The sequence below is a fragment of the Rhynchophorus ferrugineus genome, unplaced genomic scaffold, assembly GCF_030347505.1.
Source record: "Rhynchophorus ferrugineus isolate W39M unplaced genomic scaffold, kcgeb_rfMv2 rfM6, whole genome shotgun sequence".
In the NCBI taxonomy this organism is placed as follows: domain Eukaryota; kingdom Metazoa; phylum Arthropoda; class Insecta; order Coleoptera; family Curculionidae; genus Rhynchophorus; species Rhynchophorus ferrugineus.
Genome location: NW_027472585.1, coordinates 14,820,327 through 14,846,837, shown reverse-complemented (window position 1 = coordinate 14,846,837; position 26,511 = coordinate 14,820,327). Strand labels below are relative to the sequence as shown.

General features: G+C 31.5%; 1 protein-coding gene across 1 annotated transcript in view; it reads right to left on the bottom strand.

Moving 5' to 3' along the window:
* LOC143198328 (ras-GEF domain-containing family member 1B) overlaps positions 1–26,511 on the bottom strand; it is a 362,171-nt gene that overhangs the window by 220,767 nt on the left and 114,893 nt on the right. Inside the window, exon 2 of the mRNA XM_076407486.1 lies at positions 1,443–1,559. Within this exon, the coding sequence (XP_076263601.1) occupies positions 1,443–1,559 (117 nt within the window). The remainder of the gene's footprint in view (positions 1–1,442; positions 1,560–26,511) is intronic.

Sequence of the window (26,511 nt, the reverse complement as noted above, 5' to 3'; positions counted from 1 at the left end):
AAAAGTTAAGACTTGCTTGTTGAAACATAAAGTAAGCATATCTAACATGTCTATATTGGTTTAGAAGATCTAGACTTGGATATTTTAGATATAAAATGTCACAACACACAATAAAAACTACTTCTATTTATATTATACAGTTATAGCCCAAATCTAAAGACATGGAAATCACATAAAGTCATGTTTGACCATGGAGGCCTGGTTAATTTCTTTAGTTACTGACCTGTTACTAAATATTAATTATTGTACGTGAATCTAAATACTAGTAATGCGCTAAATTCAATATGTGAGCCGCTACCGGTTTCTTATTCTATTATGAAAGTAGGTGGAAGGACAATTGCGCCATTCTTGTCTGTCACCCATTTTTAAGATGTCATGTTAAATTTACTAGAGTTAATCTTAAAAAACCAACAATCATGATTATCCTTTCACTTTTTAATTGCACAATGTATAAAAATATGTTTTCTAACTGGACTCATATTAAAGCATCATCATTCCCTTCTAAATATGAATATAAATTAGTTCGAATCCTGTCTACCTTTGTACCAACAACACACAACACATTTCTGGAAACAGAAATAAGTCTTAAAATGGAAGAAAAGGGCGGCTGTTGATTGCTTTAAGGCCATAACGTAATAGCAGCAAACAATTCTAAGGGAGGCTCGTAAATTTTGAAGAGGCTGATTTGGAAGAGGCGCTATTAGACCAAGACGCTCAAACTCCCTAACTTGTTATAAGATAATATTTGATTTGATAACATGCATTGCAAAAATAGCTAAATAATCAATGAAGTCGTATCTAATTGTGGAAGAAAAAGGGCATTATATAAGTAAAAAATTCAAAATTACAAGTACAAATCGCTAATTATTACTTTGTAAAATATTCGAATTTATTAGTATTCTATCACTGTCCCTTTTAAAATGCCACGAATTGTTAATTGTAATCCACGCATCGAATAAAATCATTAATTTTGATTGGAAAATTGACAAGCTGAATATCGAAAAGGCGGTATGGAGTGATGAACTGTTAATGCATTTAAAAAGAGCAGATCATCTGAAACTAGAAATGTTTTAGAAGTTATTGAACCCGGAGCACACCAAGCACTAAAGAAGGATGAACATGAAGGTATTATACATATTGAGAAATTTTATGTAAAATAAATGATCAATTTGGCTAAATTTCTTAATTAACCTTATTGTAATTTAATTGAGAATTAACTATATAAATAATTAATACTCATTTTATTTCTACTTGCATGTTAATTGAAGAATTTACATTTATTCTTCCACTAAATTGTATAACACTAGTAGTGATTAGAATCAAAAAATCAAAAAATAATTCATGGTCGAAAGGATATTTAAATGCAATAACATTATTAATGAACGTTTAAATTTTACCAGGAAAAGTATCTTGATTTTATAAAACTATTAATTTTCACTTACCTCTAGCTGCACTCCAAACAGGTCTCTCGATCTGTCCTGTTTATTCCTCAGTTTGACTTTCTCAGCCTCTGCGGCTACGTCTACATGATTTGGTACCACGTTTTCTATTGGACTCATCTGTAAAATGATAAAAATGATGTTTTAATCATAGATACCTACATATCGGCAAGCGATTTGTTCATATTTAATTTAACTTAAGAAATGACGTTGTTACATAGAATAAATGACACAGACATTCATTAATCTCCTAATCGAATTAACCGTTGACATTCTTAGATAATATAAAGTCTAAATTATAACAATTAACTTTATATAACTATATTCTTTATATTTATATATAATATAAAGAAAAGATGATTTGTTGAATGGTAACAATACAAAACGACACCAAGATATTTCATCTATTAGAAAACAGGCGAAATCATCATCACACTTAAAACAGATGGTACTTGTTTTTGAGTAGCGATTGTCCTTCGCCCGCTAGTTTGCCATTGAAGATATTCGAAATGCCACTGTTTATAACCAAATTTCTATTAGTATCCCTCTACGGAATAGGTTTCCAAATGTTTGTCTAACTCCATAATTCCAATAATCGACAACTGAGGAACGAAGTTATTACAATCCGCCTGACCAGATTCTAGTAGACCGTATTAATTCACAGCAACATCAGTCCGCTTTTAGTGGCCTTACACCTTGAACTATGTGCCGGAAATCCACGAACTAAGAGTGTTTTTCAAAGTTTCAACTTTTCTTACTTGTAGTAATTTATGACTACCGGTTTTTGGACCTTTAATTCACCTTTTGTGAGCATTCAGCTTCGAATACTTCGTGAATGCTTGGAGTAACTGTAGAACGATTACCAATCGAACATCAATGCCTTCTTTTCTTGATAATTAATTTGATTCCGATTAATTGAAATAATTCAAAAGACTGTTATAAAATGGGAGCTTTAAAGGTTTTAAACACAGGAAAATTATTAATTTACATTAAAAACTATTTCATTCGAAGAACAAAAGACGACTTATTAAATGGCGATACATATATTAGAAAGATTATTTATTAGAAATCAGACCAAACTCATCTCACTCGTTCATTATTTGATAGAAGATGGGTAGAGTGGTTGCGTTGTATAATATATAACATATATTATATTTATTGGACCACCTAAAAACAATTTTTATTATAAATCTTTAATAATTAATGTTCTAATTTGTAACCATTATCCTAAAATAAAACGTTTATAATAGAGTTCTATTATGTTAAAGTAATTGGACTCTTGATACGACTTCGTTTTAATTATTAATAGTCCATCAAAGGTCAACAGGGAAAACCTTAATCGCTGGTTTGTATAGTTGAAACGATTTGAAGCTATTTGATTCTGAGAAATATCGTTCAATATATTTTTCGAATTCTGAAGTTAATTTCTGTTCCTTCAATTGTATATTTTCATGATTAAGTATCAGTACATAAATAATAGGGCAAAATATCTGTTGAAGTTGACTAAAATGATAAATAGATGATAGTGTACGAATTTGTGAATTGACTTTTGATTGATTTTTGAATTTGATTTTCAGAGGAATATTAAATGTTACTTTTTGAGTGGAAGAGGTGCTAACAAATATGATTAAAATAAATGATTTTTAGTAAGATTATGTTAAGAGAATTATGTTATTAAAAATGCCAATAATAAATTAAAAAAGTCATTTACTATTCTAATCTGTTATTTGTTCTAATCTCTTTGTAATCTTCGGTCTCGTAACTGTGGATACCTGTCTTATGGACAAATTAAAATCAAACTACATAAGTAAGAGACAAACTGTCATAACAACGAAATATCTGCGAAATGGTGCAACTGCTAAGTTCTAATTGGCAAATAATTGGTGATCTCATTCATGAACAAAACTACAAATAATTCACAGCGAGTAATATTCAACCAAGAAAATCAGCTGTTATTATTAGTTATATAATTAAAACAGTGAAGTATACCCAGACTAGTGATTAGAAACTTTGTGACCTCATAAACATTCTACTGTTTCTATACAGACCATTAGCTCCAACCAAGGCGATGGGATCAAGGGACGCTCTTCCTACTACTGTGACTATTAATATAAATATAAACACCGGTTAAGTAATAATAATCGTAATCACGCCAATAACCAATAATATTTAGCGTGACAGAACTACAATGTAACATCATACTGATACAGTTTAAGTAGCTTTGTTTTTTTATAGAGGATATTTATAAAAAGAAGAATAACAAACTGTGGACGGTCAAGAGAACCAACTAACGTTCAAATAAAGCTGATATACCGGCATACTTCAAATTAGTAAATGTGTGGAGCTAGGTGGTAAATTTAAAAAATTAGTTATTTAAAAACCTTCATATACTTCATTTCAAGTAACAGGTCACTTGAAAAGTCCCCAGTCTGACACATAGATGACTAGAACTAATTCCATATGTTTTTTAGTTAGCCTTAACCCTCAGAAGATGCGTGTATAAATTTGATAGCTGTCGGATCATTAGTTTGTGAAATATAGCAATTTGGGTGAAGCAACTTTTGTTATTGTGAAAAAAATGGATAAAAAGGAACTTCGCGTGTTGGTAAAATATTGCTTTTTGAAGGGAAAAAATGCACTTGAAACAAAAACTTGGTTTGATGCCGAGTTTCCGGACACTGCCACAGGAAAATTAACTATCAAGGATGGGTACGCTATATGCTGTGGTGTAATGAGCACCGAAGACGGTGAACGCACTGGACGCCCAAAAGAAAACAGAGGAAGAAAAAGTTGGACGGTCGCTATAATCAGTGTATCACCCTTGAAGGTAATTATGTTACGAAGGTAATTAACCCGAGCTGTAAAACATCCGAATGGAAAATTATTAAAACAATATCATGAATTATTAAGATCTTACAGTCACATTAAAATCTTACATCACAGCAAGAATGTTTAGAGTTAAACAAGAGGAAGTCTACTAAAAAATAAAAGAAGCTAAAGCAGGTGCTCCACAAATGGAATATATTACGATTGCTACATTTACTGATGATACTGCGATTCATACTGAAGGAGACAAGCACAAAGAAGTCACATGATAATTGTAACAGACAAGTGACAGTATAAATAAGTGAAGCCAGACATAAAAGGAAATAAAAGTCAAAGAGGGTAAATCTGAAAACTAATATAAATACAAGTCAAGTTTTTCAGAACAAAGTCTTGAGAAGTATTGTAGGTGCACCGAGATACTACAGGACTGATTAGTTACATCGAGACCTTCAGATATCGAATGTCACTCAGGAAATCAACTCAAGGAGACATGAGGAGAGACTTCATTCTCATGACAATATCTAAGTATTACAACTCTTGATTAGTATTACAATGACAACAGAACTATTTGATCTTGTGTGGTATAGTGTAGTCACTTGTATTTAATAGAAAAACAGCAGTGTTAATAAACATTATTACATTAGAGTCTAAGATAGGACCGATGGGTCCACCTAGATATATGCCTAGATATAGTTATTGTAAAGACAAATAATAGGCTGCTCGGCAAAAATACAATAAATACATTTATAAATTAATAATTATCAAAATATTTCTTTCTATAGAAACATTCATTGGCTAATTTTCGTTACAGTACAAGTCAGGTATAATTTCCTGTTAGGTTGTTCATCATAAAGCTTTGTTTTTCATTATAACATTCCTAAAATATTATTATACATAATGGAAAAATATAGGAAATCATTATAACTCACACAAAAGCGAGCAACTGTCTCGCAGCCGTCGTTTCCAATCTTAGATCTACGAAATCATCGTTACGCGCGTGCCGTCCAATTCTTCTACCTGGAAAAAGATCATTTCAAGGCCGATTATATAACGACACGGAGCAGATGCCCGCCGAACCAAACCACTACCGGAAATAGTTCTCTGCCTGCAATATTAATAGACAATGTCCGATGATTGATATCGAATCCGCAGTCGTTTGCGCTTTCCGCGTACACCCGAACCACGTGTGCGTAATTCTATTTCCTGTCAGTCGAACAGCTATTATTTACTACAGACCGGACAAGTTGTAAACACGTCTATTATTAACCGGCCGTTGCATAGTTAGTAAGTGATTTTTCGTCCATTGTAGATATGTAAATTCTACTGACCAAATACTGAACGGAGTTAGTACCCGATCTAGCATGTAACTAAGCACGAAACATTTTTAACAAAAATATTAAACCGACTTCTCAACGACAAGTAAGGAACTCACTAAAAAGTAAAAAATAATCAAATTTAAATTTTTAACCCAGAAAAAAACGTTTTAAATTAAAATATGTACATAATAATCGTTGTAATAAATAAATAAAAATAAACAAAAACCTTATTTAACCTATCTTACGTAAACCTATTTATCTATTTACGATATTATTTTAACTACTACCAACTGAAGACTTTGAAATCGGTACGAGCAACAAATTAGATTTGTTTTGTTCGTAATTTAATTTTGTCTTTGTCACAAAATTTTATTATTTTGGTATTGTTTGGACCAGGAATCGAACCCGCGACCTCCACATGTAATTCCACATCATCGTCATCATCCTTCACATTCTCCTACGCATGTGAACTGAACGCTCTAGCTACTACAGCATAGAATCAGTTGGTCGCACTATTTCTACAACTTCTCATATGATATGGTTAGTACTTAAAAAGCAAACTGAATGGCTTTTACACTGAACTATTTTCGATTTTTCGTCACATCAGTTCAACAATAATATTATACCCAAATATCTGATTAGATAAAAAAAAATGTGAAAACCTCGTGCGTGCTTTTGAAATTTGAGGATTTCCCTTGATTTCTCTTGAATACATCATCATATCCTGACTTGGTTCCAATGGGACCACTCCGGTCGTGCACTCTTTCGAATAAAAAAAAGAATTTTGAAAATCGGTCCATAATTGACAGAGAAACAGGTGAACAGGCATAAAAAATATACTGTCGAACATAGAAAAAGGAGGAGGCTTTTTTATGTTAAAAATAGGTTTAATTTACTCATCAATGTTTTACTCGGAGACAAAAAATATACAGATTATTTTTTAACATTTTAAATATTTTAAAATATATTAGGTACTATTATTAGGTACTACTATTAGGATTTAAAATATACTTGCAAAGAGTGAACTGGATTATGACTTTATAACCAAACAGGAGTTGAAAAATTTATCAAAAAGGCAACTATAAAATTATTGGTAATAAAGTTATAATGATTCTGAAACCTGGAAAACTACCAAATATCGGCCCTTTTCACTTCTACAAGTAATATCCAAAGTATTTTGGAAAACTTCTGTTAAAAAGGTAAAAAAAATCTAACACAATACCCGTATATCAGATTTAATCCACTAATCTTAGACAAACATTCAACAGTTGACCAGGGACGCTAACATCATCATGACCTTAATCACTAACATCATTGAAAAAACCTACGATGAGAAAAACAGTGGTTCAACTATATTTCTGAACGTAGCGCAAGCCTTAGATGAAATCTGGCATAAGACTCAAGTATAAACTCCAAAAGATATCATCAAAGTAATACCTCGAACTTTAAAACTCCTCCATATCAGTCAGAATATTTAGAGTTAAACAAGAAGAAGCTTACTAAACAATGAAAGGAATATTAGCAGGTCTACCACAAGGCAATGTTTTGGATTCTGTTCTTTACACACTATTAGAAAATGTTGCTATGCAATTAGAAAATGTTGCTATCTGCCGAAGACACTGCGATACATGCTATTGGATACAATAGCCAAGAAACAACCAGAAAACTGCTATATGCAAGATATAATAAAGGGGATCCCAAACATGAAGAATGAAAGTCAAAGAGAGTAAATAAGTGCATAGTTCACCTACAACCAAGCTGTACATATAAATAAAGCACATCAAAAGAAAAAATCCGAATTTATTAATAAGATTATTTGAATTTATAAATTATTTGAACATAGATTGCTGCTGTATAAGCAAATACTAAAAATATTTCGACCTATTAAATTCGCTTGTGGGGATGCACGCAGATACCAAAAAACACCTTACAAAAAACACCTACCCTTACACCGAGACATTCGGATTCCATCTGTCATATAAGACATTAAAAGATCCGCAGAAATATAAGAAGGGAGACTCCATATATAACTCTAGTCATAACAATAACAATAAATAACAAGTCCAATAAACATTATTATGCAACGTTATCATTATATAAAACAAGGAAACAAACTAACATTTCAGACCAAAGCGCACAGAACCAAGAGCAGTAAATCTGTCAGTTCTTTTACATTTATACCTTGGGCTCTTTCGTGCTTCTGAAACGAACCGAAAATAAGCTTATGATTGCTCTCATGTTACTTCCCTTCCTCTGAATTTCCTAAATGAATATTATACAGAAATCAAAAATTAAAAATCAAAATTAAATAAAGTATGTTAAATAGATTGTTAACTTCACTAACTAGTTATTAACGGGGTAACGAATTAATGCCCCTATTTGTCACATTTAGTTCCCGACAAAATTTTTTTTTAAACAGCAAAAGCAGAATTGACAATGTTTTTCTGAAATTTGTTTTTTTACATTTTAAACCCTCTTAATATCATTATTTACCATAGTATCGAGTTGAGGATGTTCGAGATATTCATGGGCTATCAAAATAACAGCTTGAATACATTTATATTTTCGCATTTTACGAGTTGCGATTGGTAATAGGAACTAAAAGGTTTCTATGTCCAAATATAGTTAATTTAATGAATGTGGTAGATGCATTCGTCTTGTCAGTAGGTTAATGTTTTTTTCTCTCTTTGATTGCAGCGCACGCCGGTACATTTGTAGCGCGGTAAGTGCAGGATATACCTTATATTTGAGTGAAATTGACCATATTGTATGTTTCCTTGTTAACGAAACGACTTTCCTGCCGTAATGTTTTTTTTTGATTTATGTGTAAGTGTAATTATTCACTCCATTTATTTTTTAGAAACTTTTTCGACAATTTTAATTAATTTTGGAAGTCTTTGCAGGTGTAGACTGACACATAATCAGAAAAGTGATATATACTCCTAGTTTTGTAGGAGTGATTTTAATTGAGTTTTGTGACCTGATTATTCCATATTATAATACCACCTATAAGACTTTTGTTGTGTCTATATTGTAGGTTTTGGCAGCTCTGTCTAATACCTTTGTGTCAGGATCTCAAAATTAACATTAAATTGTGATATATCTTTTATATTTTATTTATATATCTAATTATGGGACACATAAACTCCATAATACTATTCTCAAAATTCCCAACTGGTAATTGTATAAGCATTGACTACTCTACTATTATTAGTGCATATTTTCTTCGGAAATGAAAACTTTCACCTATGAAATATAAGATAAATATTCCAAATAAAGTGCGCAAAAAAACTTCAGAGATATGCGAGATGGAATGCGAAGTAAAGTCAATATTTCGTAATACTTCTCATTGACTCTTGATTAAATGAATTTCTACTAAAATCATAGTAATCACAATTGTAACTTAAGAATATATGTTTTTTAGAATATTTCTATCCTATATTATTACAATAAACCAATATTTTAAACTACTGTCATCATGTCTATTAATTAGTATAATATTCACCTATTATAAGTTTGTCTTCCTTGGGGATAATTAAAAGAAAATATTCCATCATCATCCCAAATAAAAACAAGTAACATTGATAGAAGATTCATGGCCCTTTTGTTTGAACTGTGTAGTAATACACTTGATTCCTGCTTTGTTGACTGTGAAACATCATCAAACACTGAAGTAGGAGATATGATTCTTGTTTCATTATAAGTAAGGAACGCAGTTATTATGCTTTAGCTTTCTTATGTCTATATGTTCGGTCAGTTTTTCCTAAAGTATTTTTGTTCGACTTGACTTTTAGGCGAAGACATAAAAGAGTAAAATTAGGCAGACACATAATATCTAATTTATAACAAAAGAGGTAGAGGCATTAAAAGAGTTATTAACAATATAGAAAATAAAATAGATTTCCATATTTTTTTGTTAATTACAGCTTATATTATATCTGCTTAGTATAATTTTTTACTACGGTTCTGCTGTACTTGAATTAATGAACAAGCAAAACTAGAGCGAGGTAAATATATTGTATAGTACATATCCATGTAATACTTTTAATCTGGCATATGGTCCACTAGCTATATTACGTAACAATAAATATTGGTAATTAATAGCAAAACTTTGTTTTGACAGAGCAGGATTACTAGTTGGTTTGATGTTTTAGTGTAACCCGTAAATATTTAGACCCCACATTGGGAGTGACTGATAAACCAACCTGTTTAATTGCTCCAAGTTGACAATATTTGGACTGTTTTTGTTTTATTATGAACAAAGAACGCTGCCATTATGCCTAGTCAGTCTACATACTGTGTTTTGAAATGACTATCTTGATTTTTCTTATGTTTGACTTGATTTTTTAGACCGAGATTGAAGGATCGAAGGATGGTGAAAGTAATAAAATAATCTAACGATGATATATTTTGCCCTGGTGAATTTCGCTTATTTATTATATTTTTAGTTGTCTAATTACTATTTTCCGTAGTTTTATAACCAAACGTCTAGCAAGTTTGGGGTGTTTCTTCAGAAGCGACTGTTAATAATGCCTGCTTCTTCGCATTCTAGCTCGATTGCAACTACGCTCGACATTCCCAGATTGTGTATTCCGAGAAATCATTAATAACGCATCAAAAACGTCAAAAACTGTATGGATTGGCGAGCTCCGTCGTTTCGATAATTGAGCCAATTTAAATTTATATAAGTACGAGAGAAACGGCAATCGATGATATCCCTCGTTCCGCAAGGATTAGACATAAATTACCGGCATGTTTTATACCGAGCAATTATAGATAATAATATAATCTCGAATGCTTCGACATAAAAACCAAACAAAGGTTAATAACGAATGCATCAGCACGGCGAAGGTCATCGGGCTTCTCTGATTTTAAACGGTACTGATTGCTGGCCATGCGAGCCGGACTGCGTATATGAAAAAATCATCTTAAGGCCATATATATATATATATATATATATATATATATATATATATATATATATATATATATATATATATATATCTATTATTAATAATCACGTCTTTGGATATTAATTTACTCAAAGAAAAGAGAAAATAAGTTGTATTTAATTTACAACCGTTTCACCTGGCTTATTGAAAGCACTGCCACGAAAAGCAATCATCATGTTGACATATATATTTAATGCCGGTTTGAGGCTGAAGCATGTCCCGGAATGCTTTAAAGTGGCACAAATAATTATGCTCAAAAAACCTGACAAACCTGCAGAACAAGTCGACTCTTACAGACCTATTTCGCTACTACCGGCAATATCAAAACTATTTGAGAAACTGATATTTAAACGTGTTAAACATTTGATAACAATACCAGATTTTCAGTTTGGTTTTCGAAATCACCATTCAACAATCGATCAAGTGCACAGAGTAACTGCGGCTATTGAAAGAGCGTCTGAGGAACAGAAATACTGCCCTGCAATATTCCTGGATGTCTCACAAGCTTTTGATCGGGTTTGACATTTGGAATTAATCTGTAAGATGAGCAAATTGTTACCGCGTTTCTATTGTCAATTGCTGGCGTCATATTTATTCGGAAGAAAATTTAGAGTATCGCACGAAATGGCGTTCTCGACATTTAAAAATATCTCGGCTGGAGTTCCACAAGGTAGCGTTTTAGGCCTTCTCCTGCATCTGCTCTACACTGCTGATATTCCAACAACAAAACAAACACTTCTTGGAACCTTTGCTGACGACATAATTATTATGGCAAAAGAAATATCTCTGCCTAGGGCAATAGAAAAAGTGCAAGTGGCAGTCAACAAAATCTACAAATGGACGAAAGACTAGAAAATTCAACTTAATAGCTCTAAATCTGTCCACGTTAATTTTGCATTAAGGCGAAATAAAAAAACTTAATTATATCACTCAATGGATGCCCGATTCCTCAAGCAGAATCAACTAAATACTTCGAAATCTATCTCGATGGTAGGTTAAACTGAAAACATTATGTTAGACAAAAAGGAGAGCAAATTAGACTCAATAAGTCAAGCAACTGTACTGGTTAGTCGTAAGATACACTCAACTTGATCTAAAATCAAGGACATTAGTTTATCAGTCAATCATAAAACTTATTTGGACCTATGGGGGTGCAAATATGGGGTTGAACTAAAACATCAATCCAACTGGTAATCCAACGCACCCAAAACAAAGTTCTACGATTAATTACTAATGCTTATCGCTACGTAACTAACGAAGAGCTGCACCATAATGTCGGAATCAAATGGATATACAAACTGATTCAAGATTTCGCCATGAAACATGAATCAAGGTTGCTGAATCACATCAACGTGGAAGCAATACAGCTACCGGACAACACACAAGAAATCAGAAGATTGAAGCGAACCAAACCACACGAACTAGTGTCTTTTTAACTTTAGCTTAAGTAGATTAGTTTTATTCTAATTTGGGAAATGACGGATGAGTGATATAATTAAGTTATTGACAATTGATGTTGGGATATCAGCAGTATAGGGAAGATATAGAAATGGCCCCAAGACACTACCCTATGGAACTCCAGCCGAAATAGGTTTAATGTTGAGCTGGTCAAAAGCTTGTGAGGAATATTGCAGGGCAGTACTTATTTTCTTCGAATGCCTTTTCAACAACCGCTGTTACTTTGTGCACTTGGTCGATTGTCGACTGGTGATTCCGAAATCCAAACTGAAAATGTGGTATTTTTATAAATGATTTAATGCCTTTCAACAGCAGTTTCTCAAATAATTTTGATATCGCATTTAGCAGCGAAATCGGCCTAAAGATCAGTAAGATCTAACTTATCCTGCAGGTTTGTCAAGCTTTTTAAGCATTATTTGAGCAACCTTAATACATGCGGAACATGCTTAAGTATCAAACAAGCATTGAATATATATATATCAACATGATTATTGCTTTTCGTGGCATCTCTTTTAATAAACTAGATGAAATATCATCAATTCCACAAGCCTTTTTAGGACCGAGGTTGTTGTCAATCTCTGTGGCAACTTTCACTGCTGATAAACAGGATTTATATCTATTGTAGATTCCATATTATTCGGTTGAAATGCGTTAGCTGAATGTTCTGCGAATAATTTTACGTTTTCATCGTTGCATCGAACCCACTCATTCTAATCAATTTTAAAAGGCGGTCCTTTAATAATTGGTCTTTAAATCTCCGAATTGCTTTCCATAGCGAGTAAGCTTTTTCTGCTTCCGGGCTTCATTCATTTAGATATTTCTCGAAGCAACTCTGTTTATATTCTTTAATCTTTTGATTTGTCTGAGTACTAATTCTATTAGATATTGTTTTGTGTACAGCATTTCTCGTTCTGTGCCAGTTTGAAGAATGGGAGAAATAGCGGCTATGGATGGACAATGCCTATAATAATAAAATTGTACAGTTTTTTCACAATAAAGCTTCAGATTGAAAAGAGTATCCATTATAACGAATGTATATTCTTTAGAATTTTTTATTAACATAAATTTCCATCATAATATATTATAGGAATTAATATCTCGAAGTAATAATTAAACTTGTTCCATTTTAAACGTCGTTAACTCTCTGTTAAATCAATCTGTTCCGTCCCGAAAGCGTATTGCAGGTTGTTTTTCGTGGACAATTGCGCAAAAATCAACAACCACAAAAACGCCGATTCGTTTTAGCTCTACTTTTCTCTCATTATATCTAGGTGATCAGGGCCATTCGAAAACGAACAAAAAGTTACTAGCGAGCTGTAACTGATACCATTTTCCATTCGGATGCAATTTAATATAAATTATGACAAACGGACAAACTGAAAGTGTTGCGACACTCTCGAGTGAAAGTTCTCGGATACGTTTACGTCGCTGTCGCGTTTTTTTCGTCTTGTTGGCGATGGCGTTGTTCGATGTTGGTAACAATTTTTGTCACGTTTCGATTGAAACCGGTTGCGTACGATGACGAGAAGTGGTTGTTTAATTGAAACATTTTCACCTAGAGTTTTCTTTCAGGTTTGGGCCCAAAATTTCGATAAGTATTACGACTGACTTAAAAATTCCAGTAATCAGAGAAAATAATATGTACTAGTGATCGCCTTGTTGCCGAAATTCGACTACAATGTATTACATTTATCTTGTTTCTCACATAATAAAAAGAGTTAAAGGACTAATTTAAGAATAATATGTTACTAAACCTTGTTTTCGCAGTATTTTCAATATAAGACCAGAAATGTATTTGATACATAACATTAATTTCTTTATTAGTTACATCTTACAATAGATATGCTTAGTATAATCTTAATTTACAAATTAATTTATTACTACTCCTCCGATTGTACTTGCATTAAACAAAAGCAAGACGATACGGGATTAATACGTCAGTATGAATTTCCAATTTTTGTTGTAATTACTCTTCGTGATTCCACAATCTGCCCTATTGGCAATATTAGCGTATATAGAGTATTTCTTATGTCTATATTATATATACATGGCATGTAGAAAATCACTTCATTAAGCAATCTTCTGTATAAAATATTATCTTAATTAATTAGTCTTATTCTAAAGCTTATTCTAAAGTCTACATATGTCCAGTAATCAGATCAGGTGGTGTTAAACGTTTTAGGCTACGCATTTCACTATCACGTCGCACATTTAGCTGATTAGCGAGTACATTAGGATGCACTGACACTCTTTCGAAGTACTTCATACAAACACGTTGAATTACACTCCTTATAGGTTCTAGAGGAATATCGCGTTGTATCACTTTATTTGAAGTATAGTACGGTGCATCAACAATGGCACGCAACATCTTATTTTGGAACCGTTGAATGATGGATATATTAGATTTGCTAGCGGTAGTTGTTGTAGTTGGATTCCGTATGACCAAATGGGCTTGAGTATAGACTCATACAGCAATACTTTGTTATCTAATGATAACCTGGATTTGCGCCCGATGAGCCAATACATTCGATACAATTTAAGTCCAAGTTGTTTCCATTTAGTGCTTCAGTGCGTTATGTGCTTCTTCCCGGTTAGGCGTCGACCTAAGTGCATACCAAGATATTTAACATGCTCTGCTTGGGGGAGTTGATGATGATTGATATTTACTGGTGGACATGCTCCTCTACGCAGGGTAAACGTTACATGCGTGGTGTTATTTTCATTGGCTTTAATGCGCCATGTCTTCAACCATAATTGTATTTGCTCCAGGTTGGTTTGTAGATTTGTTGATGCTGTGACTGGATCTTCATGGGATGCTAAGATTGCTGTATCGTCTGCATATGTTCCCACAGTAGTTATTTTTGTGGTGGACAGATCGGCCGTATACAGAAGATACAATACTGGACCCAGTACACTACCTTGCGGAACTCCTGAATATATGGGCTTTAATTCGGTATGTTCATCGCCTTGATTTACAAGAAAATATCTATCAGTGAGATACGACTTTAGTAACTGATAGTCCGGATGAGGGAGAAGTTTTTTTAATTTAACCTGCAAGCCCGTATGCCATACTTTGTCAAAAGCCTGAGATATGTCTAGAAAAGCGGCCGAACAATATCTTTTGGCATTTAGGTCAGTGTTTATTGTGTACACAAGCACTTGTTCTATAGTCCCATGCTTATTGCGAAAGCCAAATTGATGTTATGGAATAATTTTTCTTTTTTCTATTATATAGTTTAGCTTCTTTATGTATAATTTCTCGAAAACTTTCGAGATTATCGGTAATAAACTTATAGGTCGGTAGGAGGTCACATCTTCTGGTATTTTTCTGGTTTACTAGGAAAGTAATTAATTCGTAACATAGCATTAAATAAAAATGTTAATAGATTTATACCCTTTCCTGATAGTTCTTTTAAAAACTTGCCAGTAATTAAGTCATAATCAGGAGCTTTTTTATTTCTAAAATTGAAATGAAACTAATTTACTTAAGCTAAAGTTAAGAATACACTTATGCACTAAAAAAGTTCGTGTTGTTTGGTTCGCTTCAATGTTCTGATTTCCTGCGTGTTGTCCAGTGTGCAACCTTAGTTCATGTATAACATTAATTAAAATAAGAAATAAAAGTTTATATTAAAACATATTAAAATATATGAAAACTACCTCAAGAACTAACACTCATTAACACTTATTACAATTACAATTAGAGCAAGTATTAATAAGCAATATTAATTCTTCGCCGCATAACAAATTATCATAAGTAAGATTATTTTCAAAACTGTAACAACTCTGACGCTCTGTATCAAATACAGTATCAACACATGCCAAAATTAAATGATAACAGCAACAGAGAAGAAATTGATTCTTGTTGTGTTCATTAATGAGATTTGTCGATCAAGATTAGTAGCAAATATTGTAGTTACTGATAATAATTAAACATTTTAAACATAACATATGTTAGTAATGGTTTAATTTTTATTTTCTGGATGAGATGTAGCTAGAATTTTTTGAAAGTGAAAGTCGGAGATATGAAATATGAAATTCAGAGAACCAGAGAAGAAGAAATTAGACAGAATTTTGGTAGGATACAAGAACAGTGGAGAGCGTTACTGTGAAATAATTACATTTGCTAATAAAAGTAGATCTGGATTACACAAACAAAATATCAACTATCAACGACATCCTAATGATCTAATGACAAACAAGGAAAAAAAAGAACGCATTTTTATATAAGAGTATAACATAAGTAAATAAATTATTGCTTTGTTAAAATAATTATGTATTGTCTGGAGATTTTTTTCAGCTTAAAAATACGATCATCCATTAGTTTTAGGCTAGTAAATGTGCAATATGTTAACGGAAAGCTCAACGTAGTCAATTCATTAATTGAGTTTATGGAGTAAGAATACAAGCAAAAATTGCAGTAGGGAACATATTTGGAGATTTTTAGAACAATTTCGCTGCATTCATATATAGTGATGGCTTTTTCGTTTGGTTTCAACCATATTGGCTAGATTTGATCTAAACGATTTTGGTCTATGGTTATGTTTATGCATATGGTTCTTGGAATTCATGTTAATTGTTCAAACATGTAGATTATTATACATTGTGTTTTAATAAAATAGAAAGGCTGGACATATAGTAATTATATTTTTATTATTTCAATTTATTCGATAGTTTTTTAAATAAAATGTGTTTTCGTCAAAAATTTTCCAATGTTTATTTCCCTCCTTACATATAGTTTCAACATGAAATCAAACATTTATCAAATTTGTGCATATTTATTTATAAAAAATAATTTACATATATAAAAAAGGAGTATGTAAATGAAGCTGTAAATATGTAATCCTGGAAATGGAGCCCAATATGCGCATGTGCCAAATTCGGAGATATTTGTTAAGTAATATATCATAGAAAAATCAACACATCTCTATTACAGTAAATAATGTCCTAATGTTAATGGTATATTACGATAACTGTCGGACGCAAAATTGTTCTAGAAGTCTATTGTAAAAAAAAATAAAGAACTGAATATTCAGTTTAGAATAATATATGATTTTTAGAAAGAAACTTAGACATGTATCATGTAAGAAAGAACTGCTGTATAAGAAAATACTTAACATAAATGGCATATGGGTTTCTGTCAAGATATAACTTAACAGTTTCAGAATAATATATTAAGAAGTGCTATAAATGATCCATAGTATCTAGAAGAAATATCCATAAAGATAATTCCATATCACTACACTAGTAACGACCCCATTAAAAATAATTTTCTCAAAGTCATGGCCACTCAGTTTACTGTTGAAGCATTATAGACGATGCGAATTGGGCACGACGACTCAAGAAAATTAATAATTATGAGATGGTATAACACACGAGTTGAAAGGTCCCGAGCGTAACAAACAAAACGCGATTTTTTGTTCAAAATCAACATCCATCAGGAGCCACACAATATTTCCACTCTAAGATTTCAATACCAATTTTCTAGAGCCATTTATCTTTTGCTTCAAAATAGGTCTGTCCTCAGTTGCTGTCCACTTGGATGATGATCGTTTTGATTCCGGAGTGAAATGATGAATACATGTTTCATCCACTGTCATATGTCGATGCACAAATTCTGTTTTGATATGTTTAAACATGGCTAAACGCTGTTCAGAATCATCAACGCGTTCTTATTTTTGCTTATTACCCACTTTGAACAGAGCTTTTTTATAGACAAATGCTTATGCAATATAAAACCAACACGTTCTTTTGATACGTTGGCTAACTCACGCAACTTCAAGCAAATTTTCGATCATTCAAGGATTTTGTGGATTCTTCTGTTGTTTTTTGGTGTTACCACCTGGTATGAAGTCAGCAAACCAACGCTTTATTATTGTTTCTGATTGAGTGGAGTCCTTATAACACTTTTCCAGCCATTGTTTCCCTTGAATAGTATTTTCCAAATCAAGAAGCAACGTAAAATTAAAACAAGAAATTGTTTTTGATCCATTGTTTTGAAAATAATAAAATTACTGTCACTCTTAGAACAATAACTCACAAAATTATGAGTGGAATATCATGAAATTTTAAGAGATTTCTTTTGAAGCTTAGTACTAACTAAAAAAGTTGCGAATACAATAAAACTAGCACCTTCTATATGTTAAACCTGGGACTTTTCAGCCCATATGCTTTTGATTCGATAACGTAAAAGTCAAGTGAAAAATAATGACATATATGAAAAGTATGATGTGACTTTGTGTTAATGGCAATTTCGAATCGTATTCTAGTTGCGGTCGAGTAAATATTTATTTATTTAAGAATATAGTTTAAATATATAGTATCTGTTTATGGCAAGGCACAAATATGGTACGCGAGAACTTTCTTTACATTTATTTTTTATAATGCCAAGGAGAAGACGACATGACTTAGGTCGTAGAAGTCACAAATGGGTGACGAGCCACTTCACGTACTAATGACACTGATGGCCATCTAAAGACGGAAAATGATAATAGTGGGTCATAATAGCGTTCAAGTGACTGGAAATGACTGAGTGGATAGACTTCAAGTTCTTAGCAACAAGTTCATGCATATCAACCACACAACAGGAAGCACAACACAATGAAATTGAGCGATTCCACAGAAGAAGTACTCCTATGGTCCAGGAACGACCAGCATTCTACTGCGATACAGAAATTGTTTATGGTGCCAGAAATTAGGGTTAAGAAAATGACAATCATTTTCCAATTTTGTAGGTCACTAAAATATAGTAGTTCTGAATCCACTACGTTATTGTGGAAAATAAAATTATCACTATTGATCCCACCACTAGATGCAATACACTGATTAGAAATAATATTCAATGCTATGAACTTGTACTCGTATATTTCATTCACAAAAAACAACCACAAATATATAAATATATGCATTAATTAATCGCGTTATATAAATTCCACGTACAATACAGGCTGCTTTTGTTATATAACTGTTTTACATAAAATCCTTTTCCGTCTAACAAAGCAGTTCCAGCATTGTTGTTCGCGGGCAATATTTTATTCATAAGTTTTAAAAAGTGCTTTTAATTATAGTTCTAACGAAGCATATACACTAATTACTAACTAGAGCAACAAATAGAAGGTGGGTTTCATGTCCCACAACGACTATTATATTGCTAAGGTGTTTCCATACATTTTGGTCATGAAAAATAACTAATAATTCTAATGACTGCTTCAAGATGAACTTTGAATGACCTCAGAGCAAGACGTCTATTTTTGTAACTCGAAGGGAATCGTTTAATACAGAAAATTGTTTTTATTTTATTTCTTGCATTGTAGTGTTCATTATTAAGTTATTAAATCACTTTATAAATCTTAAGTGTCATCTCTGCATCCCCCATCTTCAATTTTTTAAAACTATTATAATGTATAATCATCACTACTTACCATATACATCCTTAAAAATTAAAATAAAATGGCTGAGAAAGCTTTGAAACAAAACAAAATTTACCTGAAAAATTATTCTTAATTAGATAAATTAGAATTTTTGTAAAATTTTGTAATATTGATTCATAAGTTAATGAACAAAAATGTTTTTTCTATAAACACATTGATCCTAATGATGCAAAACAAAACATTCAATTAATTTTGCCACGGGCTGCTTGCAATTAGCGTGGATATTTTGTATATAGTTAAGAGTCGACCACCGAAGAGTCTATCGATTTTCCTAGGTGTTGTGGTCGTTTTCTTTCATGCTGCCTAATATTTATGTTTGTTTTATTTGTAACACGAAAGTATTATGATGCCTTGAAATGCGGACATAAATTAAAACACAGTGGGGTCTCGTCAAATATGATTTATTGAAACAAGGATTATAGCAAGTAATGCGAAGATATTTAGGAAGGACTGGAATTCTCTTTCATACTAACCATCATTAGAACTGCAACAAATTTCTGGTCTCCTTAAGATGAACATTATCGATTAACATCAATTTAATACGATTGTGAATTAATTCCAAAGATTTCATGTCAAATCTCTATCGAACGTTTTTCTAAAAATATCAGTTTCTAATAAAATAAATTCTTTGAGAGAAGATAAAATATTTATAGTGTCATTAACGATTATTGATCATTTAGCTTTCTAGACTATTTACTGTCTTTTTACAGATATACAATATACAACACATTTACATCAGTTAAAGTATGCAATGTTATTACAAGTATAAAATGAAAAGAAAAATATAAATATATGTTCGGAATATAAAGTCTAGAGTTAAATGTGTAGGATAAAGAGAACATATTGCATAACATGTTACATAAAGTAAAATATATAAAGCATACAGATGCATGAATATATAAATGCTACAGTATAATGATCGCACAACCCCTGACAGTGATAAGGATACAAGATACAAAAAATGTAAACGAACATACATGATATTACATATATGCACACTATTATATTTTTAGTAGTAGTCCTGTTACGGTTAGAAAATTAATCAGCTTGTCCAGGTTCTCCAGTCTAAGACACTGATCCATCGTCGCTCCCAGGTTGATCAACCGTTATATCTTCGGTATTCAATTAATATGTATTTGATAGACAGTGGGGAACCATATTCGATGCTCAGTGATGGACTTCATCCCTTAATGAGAAACTCATGGGTCAGTTTGCAGTGACCAGTTCTGAGACGCGAGTTAAGTTGCGTCTGCTGATGTTAGTGGTGTTGAGGCCCTGATAATACTCTTTTTCACCTCCCAGGGCTTGTTGTTTTCTGTTAGATCCCAGCTGTGTTGGTCTAGATGTCTAAAGATTCTATAGTAATATAACCACCGATAAGCTACTATAAACTGCATGGAATCTATGAAAAGAGTCCCTGTGTTGCTCTCTAGAAGGGTTGAGTTTGGTGCTTGAAGGGAAGAAATGTCTGTAGTGGGACAACCTTGGTTTAAATCTCAAGGAGCTGGAATGTTTAAACAAAAGCAATTCACGCCTGGTTTCTAGGGAAGGGATTTCTGCTTCGCAGAGCATATTGTCTACTGGGCTGGTGTGGAAGACCCCCAGGGCGGCGTAAGAGCTGAGTTGTGGATTGGATTCAATCTATTTTAGTTAAAGGAGGCAGCCATACTTCAATTTGCTTAGCTTTAAGGCTTTATACATATTTAGTAATATACCCCAATGAAATTTGGTCAAAGTGCGTAAGAGACTGATATCTGTCAGCTGACGCGAGAGTCTTATATAAATCCCAAAAAGACGATCAACAAGATTGAGCTATTAACGAATTGAATATAAAATGCAAATCCACTTCTAATTAGAACTACAACAATATTGTTGAAATTTATATTTTTTCGTACAAACCATATTAATAAAAAGAAAGGGGATACTTGGATTTTATCACACAATAACTAATGAAAAATTCTGTACTCATTTCACTTGATCAGAATCATAGACGCGTCAAAAATGTGAAATAGTTTAAAATTTATTGAATGGAGTGTTGAAAAATAGAGGATGCTCTTTTCATTTCACTCTCTCATGTATATTTCTATCCTTGAGAATACTCTATTCATTATATCCCAGAATTAGTCAGGTTTTAATGTGCTATTAACGGATATCCATCGTTGAAACTTACTTTTAGACCAATAGATTGAAAAGTACATCGGAACCTAAACAATACAATTATCTTACTGGTTTTTCCCGAATCTTTATCTTCTAGAGTAGTTTCCTCATTTAATTAGAAAAAAACATTGAGATTTAAGTGCTATTTAAGAATAAATTGAACTGTAGATTATATTGATGTATTTGAACAGTGAATGAAAATGAAAGCAGGAATAATTTAACAAAAGGATTCTTCGATAGGACAACACTGAATCGTATCACATGCGTCCAGAACATCAAAGTCTAAATCGAGTAAAAGAAATAAGAAATCCTATCCTACTAATCCTATAGAAATTTATATAATTTACATGAAGAACCCCACTAAAATGAATTCACATTTCTTATATTGTATCCGACTCTATTAATTACATTGAAGTAATGGTTTCGATATTACTAATGATAACCGGAATGAAAAATGATTAGTTGGAGTGACCTATATTTCCAATACGAACCTCCATCAACATAAAAATATTTTTGAATAGCTACAAAATTAAATTAGAATGTACGTACAATTGCCACAGCTCGGGAACTTAACAAAAGAAAAATAAATGAACTTAATGATGTTTATTTCATAAAACTGACTGTTCTAAAAATATCCGATGATAATGGACTTTAATATTTTATAGGTCTACAGATATTAAAGGCTATTCATTGTAATTGAAAATGAGGGAAAGATAGAGGCGCTTGAATTAACTAATAAGTCATTAAGGTTAAGTTTGTTAAAAATACTTGAAATAGCGTCAATATTAACAGTATACCTGGCTGGAAATGGTAAAAAATCACTTAGGATAATATGAGGGATACTTTCAGTATTTTTTTGTAAGTTAAAAATATATTATAAAGTAAACTAAATCCGAATTTATTAACACTTACAGTAACAAAAAATAAGAAGTCAAATTTAGTTTAATAGAAAAGCATATAATATATAATATAAATACATTATAACTGTAAGAAATTTTATTTTAATAGACAATGCATGAATGATCATAAGTAATTTATTCCTACATGTATATATATATATATATATATATATATATATATATATATATATATATATATATATATATATATATATAGGAAGGCCTTTACCACTTGTCGCCTTTATCACTGCGCCACCAAGCCGGCTTATTCTTAATTTTACTCTTAACTACCCACTTGACATTCACTGTTATAAAATGGATGATACTAAACTTGGTTAAGAAGAACAGGTATTGGGTATTTTGGTATAAGACGAAAATTTAGTTTAAAATGCGACTCATCTTTAATAGATAAAAATTACAACATTTTGCATGTCTCAAGATTGGAAAAATTGATATTTGCAATTGAATATTTTGTTTCGTTCTTAGTTATTAGCCAATAGAAAACATTAAAAGTTTTAGTAAGAAGGAAAGAAGGTGAACAGGAAATATCTACAAAGTAATAGTTTAAAACTCAATTTGTTTTTATTATAATAGTGAAAAATAAGTGCGAAAACCTTGAAATAATTAGTATATTTCCTATTTTCTTATATACATTGTATTTCTTATTGCAAAAGATCTACATCAATTGCATTGAGGGATATCAGAGATATTTATATATAGATCAGGTCATCATAAAAGTTACAAGAACACACAATGGCTTTGCAAGTGTGGGTGCTAACCTTATATCACATTTTCAGAGGGACTGTAAAATCGTTACATATTTCTTTAAGGTAATTATTAGACTTAAGTGTCTAATATTATTTCTCAGTTGTTATAATAGACAAACACTAAATGACAAATTAGATAGGTTAGAATAAAACTACATATTGATAAGATTGAAATGTTAGAATATCAGTTATTAGTAATAACTCAACGGAATGCAAAAAAAATTATGAATGAGCTATCAGGAGTTACTCGTTATCAGTTTTGAAGAGATGTTATTTAAATAGTAATTTTTTATAAATGAGCTTTATGCGCTAATTGTGTCAGCTTATTTATTATCAATGAGTCCAAAATCTAATCAAAGTAACTTAAGTATTTTATTGAGTAACTATGGTGTGCTCAATAAACTTGTGAAGAGTAAACGGAAATGAGAAACAGAATTATAATAATAAAAGTGACTTTATTTCAGTATAATTTCAATGTATTTATTTTTTTACCTCACCGCTGTAGTAACTTTCCAGAAATCGTGTAAAATATCTTCCAACGGCACCACTTCGCTTGATATTTTAATTATTTTCTTATGGAATATTAAAAGAACCATTAAAATGGTTCCGAGTCTTTAATTGTAGTTGAGTATCCATGAGGTTATTGAATAAAATCAGTATAAATGTATATATAAATGTTTACAATATTGTTAATATCATCATGGTAGTTTAGCAAACATCATTGGTGCATGAACTGTAAAAATTACAGGAATTAATCATACTGTTATTACTATTCAGCATAAAAATTAATTTACAAATAATAAATTACTGTTTTATCTATTAAAATAATATTTTTTTCAAGCGATCTTCATGAATAATCTTCCACGTAGTAAGTAAGAAGCGACGATGTCCGGAAGGTTGTATAAATAAAACAATGAAGTGATGGTATTTTGCAGTAAAATATATTTCCCCAAGTCAACAGAATAATTACATAACGAACTAAAACAAATCTTTAAATTATTCACTAAGGTTTCAACAAAAGAACCAATATGATGACTAACGTAGTTTTTATTATCAGCTTATTTTTACAATTCGAGTGAATAATAATCATTAGCAATGTTTTTTTCAGATTTAATATTGAGACTCATTGTTACGCCACTATCAATCGGCGGCAAAAAGCGACTATTATTGAATTGTAAAAATGCGCATAACCTTGCAATTTGTTTCCCGTGTACAAGGTACGACCACAATCATAATTACAAAACTTATTAATTAATTTATATACGATTATTGACAATGACTTATTGTTACTGTAAATTTAATCTTACTAATTAAGAAATACGATAATGATGTAATGGGTATACTTAAAACAACTTAATTAAACAATATATCCGTATAAATCTTATAATATAATTGTGCAAATAAATATATTCTTCTAAAAAACAAAATAACAGAGACCTTAAAATAATCTTCAAGAATTATATTCTGCATAATTATATTATATGAATTACATTATCAAATTATTGTAGGAATAACTGAGATAGTTTGTTGAAACAAATTTGTTTTATAATATTAATTAGATTTCTTAATTTAATTTTTACAGTTATGTAAAAGATAAACTTCTTCTGAATACGAGCTTAATTAAGGTTACTAATGTAAATTATTAGCTTATATAAATAATACTACCAAACCAAATATAAATTTGGTTAGAAATATATGTATTTATACAGAGATGCGTAATGTTAAAAGTACCTTCTTCAGTGCAACGTGCAGGTATCTTTATTAATTTGTCGCCTCAACTAAGGTTCTAAGACATCTAATGGTAAAACTGTGAAACATTAATGCATACAACTATTAAATTTGATGGTTTTGACATTACTCTACACAAAATATCAGATTTCCATTTAGTATTATTGAATTCGTCAGTGTCGTGCAAACGCTAATCAGGGGACGCACAAAATTTAACAATATTTGATATTCATTACTTTCTTGTTACTTCTGAAACAATCTACTTTCTAATCCCATCAAACACAGAATCATCAAATCATAATCTTATCCCTATCGCAACCGAAGCCTTTCCAATTCAAAGGAGTCGATTTTAATATACATGAATTATAATATTATAATAATAAATTATTGAAATATAATTTTAAATATTCAATAAAACCTTTTTAACATGAAAATTTTATCAGAATATTTTCAAGTATCTAATAACTAAAATCATATTCTGAAAATGCTTTGTATACAAAATTTATATTCCTTAATCATTGTTTTCTGGTATTTTATTATTCAACATTTAGATTTGAAATATTTAATTTAATTTAGCACAAGAAAAACATGAACTTTTATGAACACAATTAATAAATTTAAGAAAGATTACAAAACTATATCAGTTTTTTATAAATTACTTCAGCGCATCTTCAGTAAAACAAACCTTCTATAAATCGGTTCAATTCTTTGCAATCCCATAGTTTGAGAAATGAAAAATTTTAAATAATTTACAGGCATAAGTATGCGACATTATAATTTCACTCATATATAATATAATTTTTACACATACATTATCTTATTCTATTGACATAAAGCTTCAAAGCCATTTTGAAAGATGGGAAGCTCGCATCCATCAATTGAATGACAGAAGAATCATCTGTGAAATGCTGATTAAAAGGTACGATTGGTATTTCGATTCGAATTCATTTTGAAAGCCCTAAGCGCAAAAGCTCATTGTTATCACCTGGCGCGAGACAATACTCTGTATTTGGTGGGCCCAGAATAGCGTGGTGTATTACGAACTGTTGAAATCTAGTAAAAGAGTTAATAGTCATCGCTACCAACAACAAATGACCAATTTGAACCATGCTTTGATCGAAAAACATCCAGAATGCGCCCGAAGGCACGGTAAGTGATTTTAAAGCGCCAAAACGCTCCGTATCATAAACTAAAACCGGTCAAGGAAGCGCTGAAATCACTTGTATGGGACATAATATCGCACCCGACGTAGTCTTCACATCTTGCCCCATACACCTATCAACTTTTGGCACCAATGGGACACTCAGTTGCACAGAAGGTTCGATTAATGGTTTTTCACAAAAAACAAACAGTTTTTTTTTGGGATGGCATGCATAAATGGCCTGAAAGATGGGCAAGATATATAGAATAAAATGGCCAATACTTTGAATACATAAGTTTTTCCATTTTCTTGAAAATTACTTTGATTTTTCCCAAAAAAAAAACCGATAATGAGTCTCCGATACACCTGGTAAGCCTAAAATGAAGTTATATCAGCAT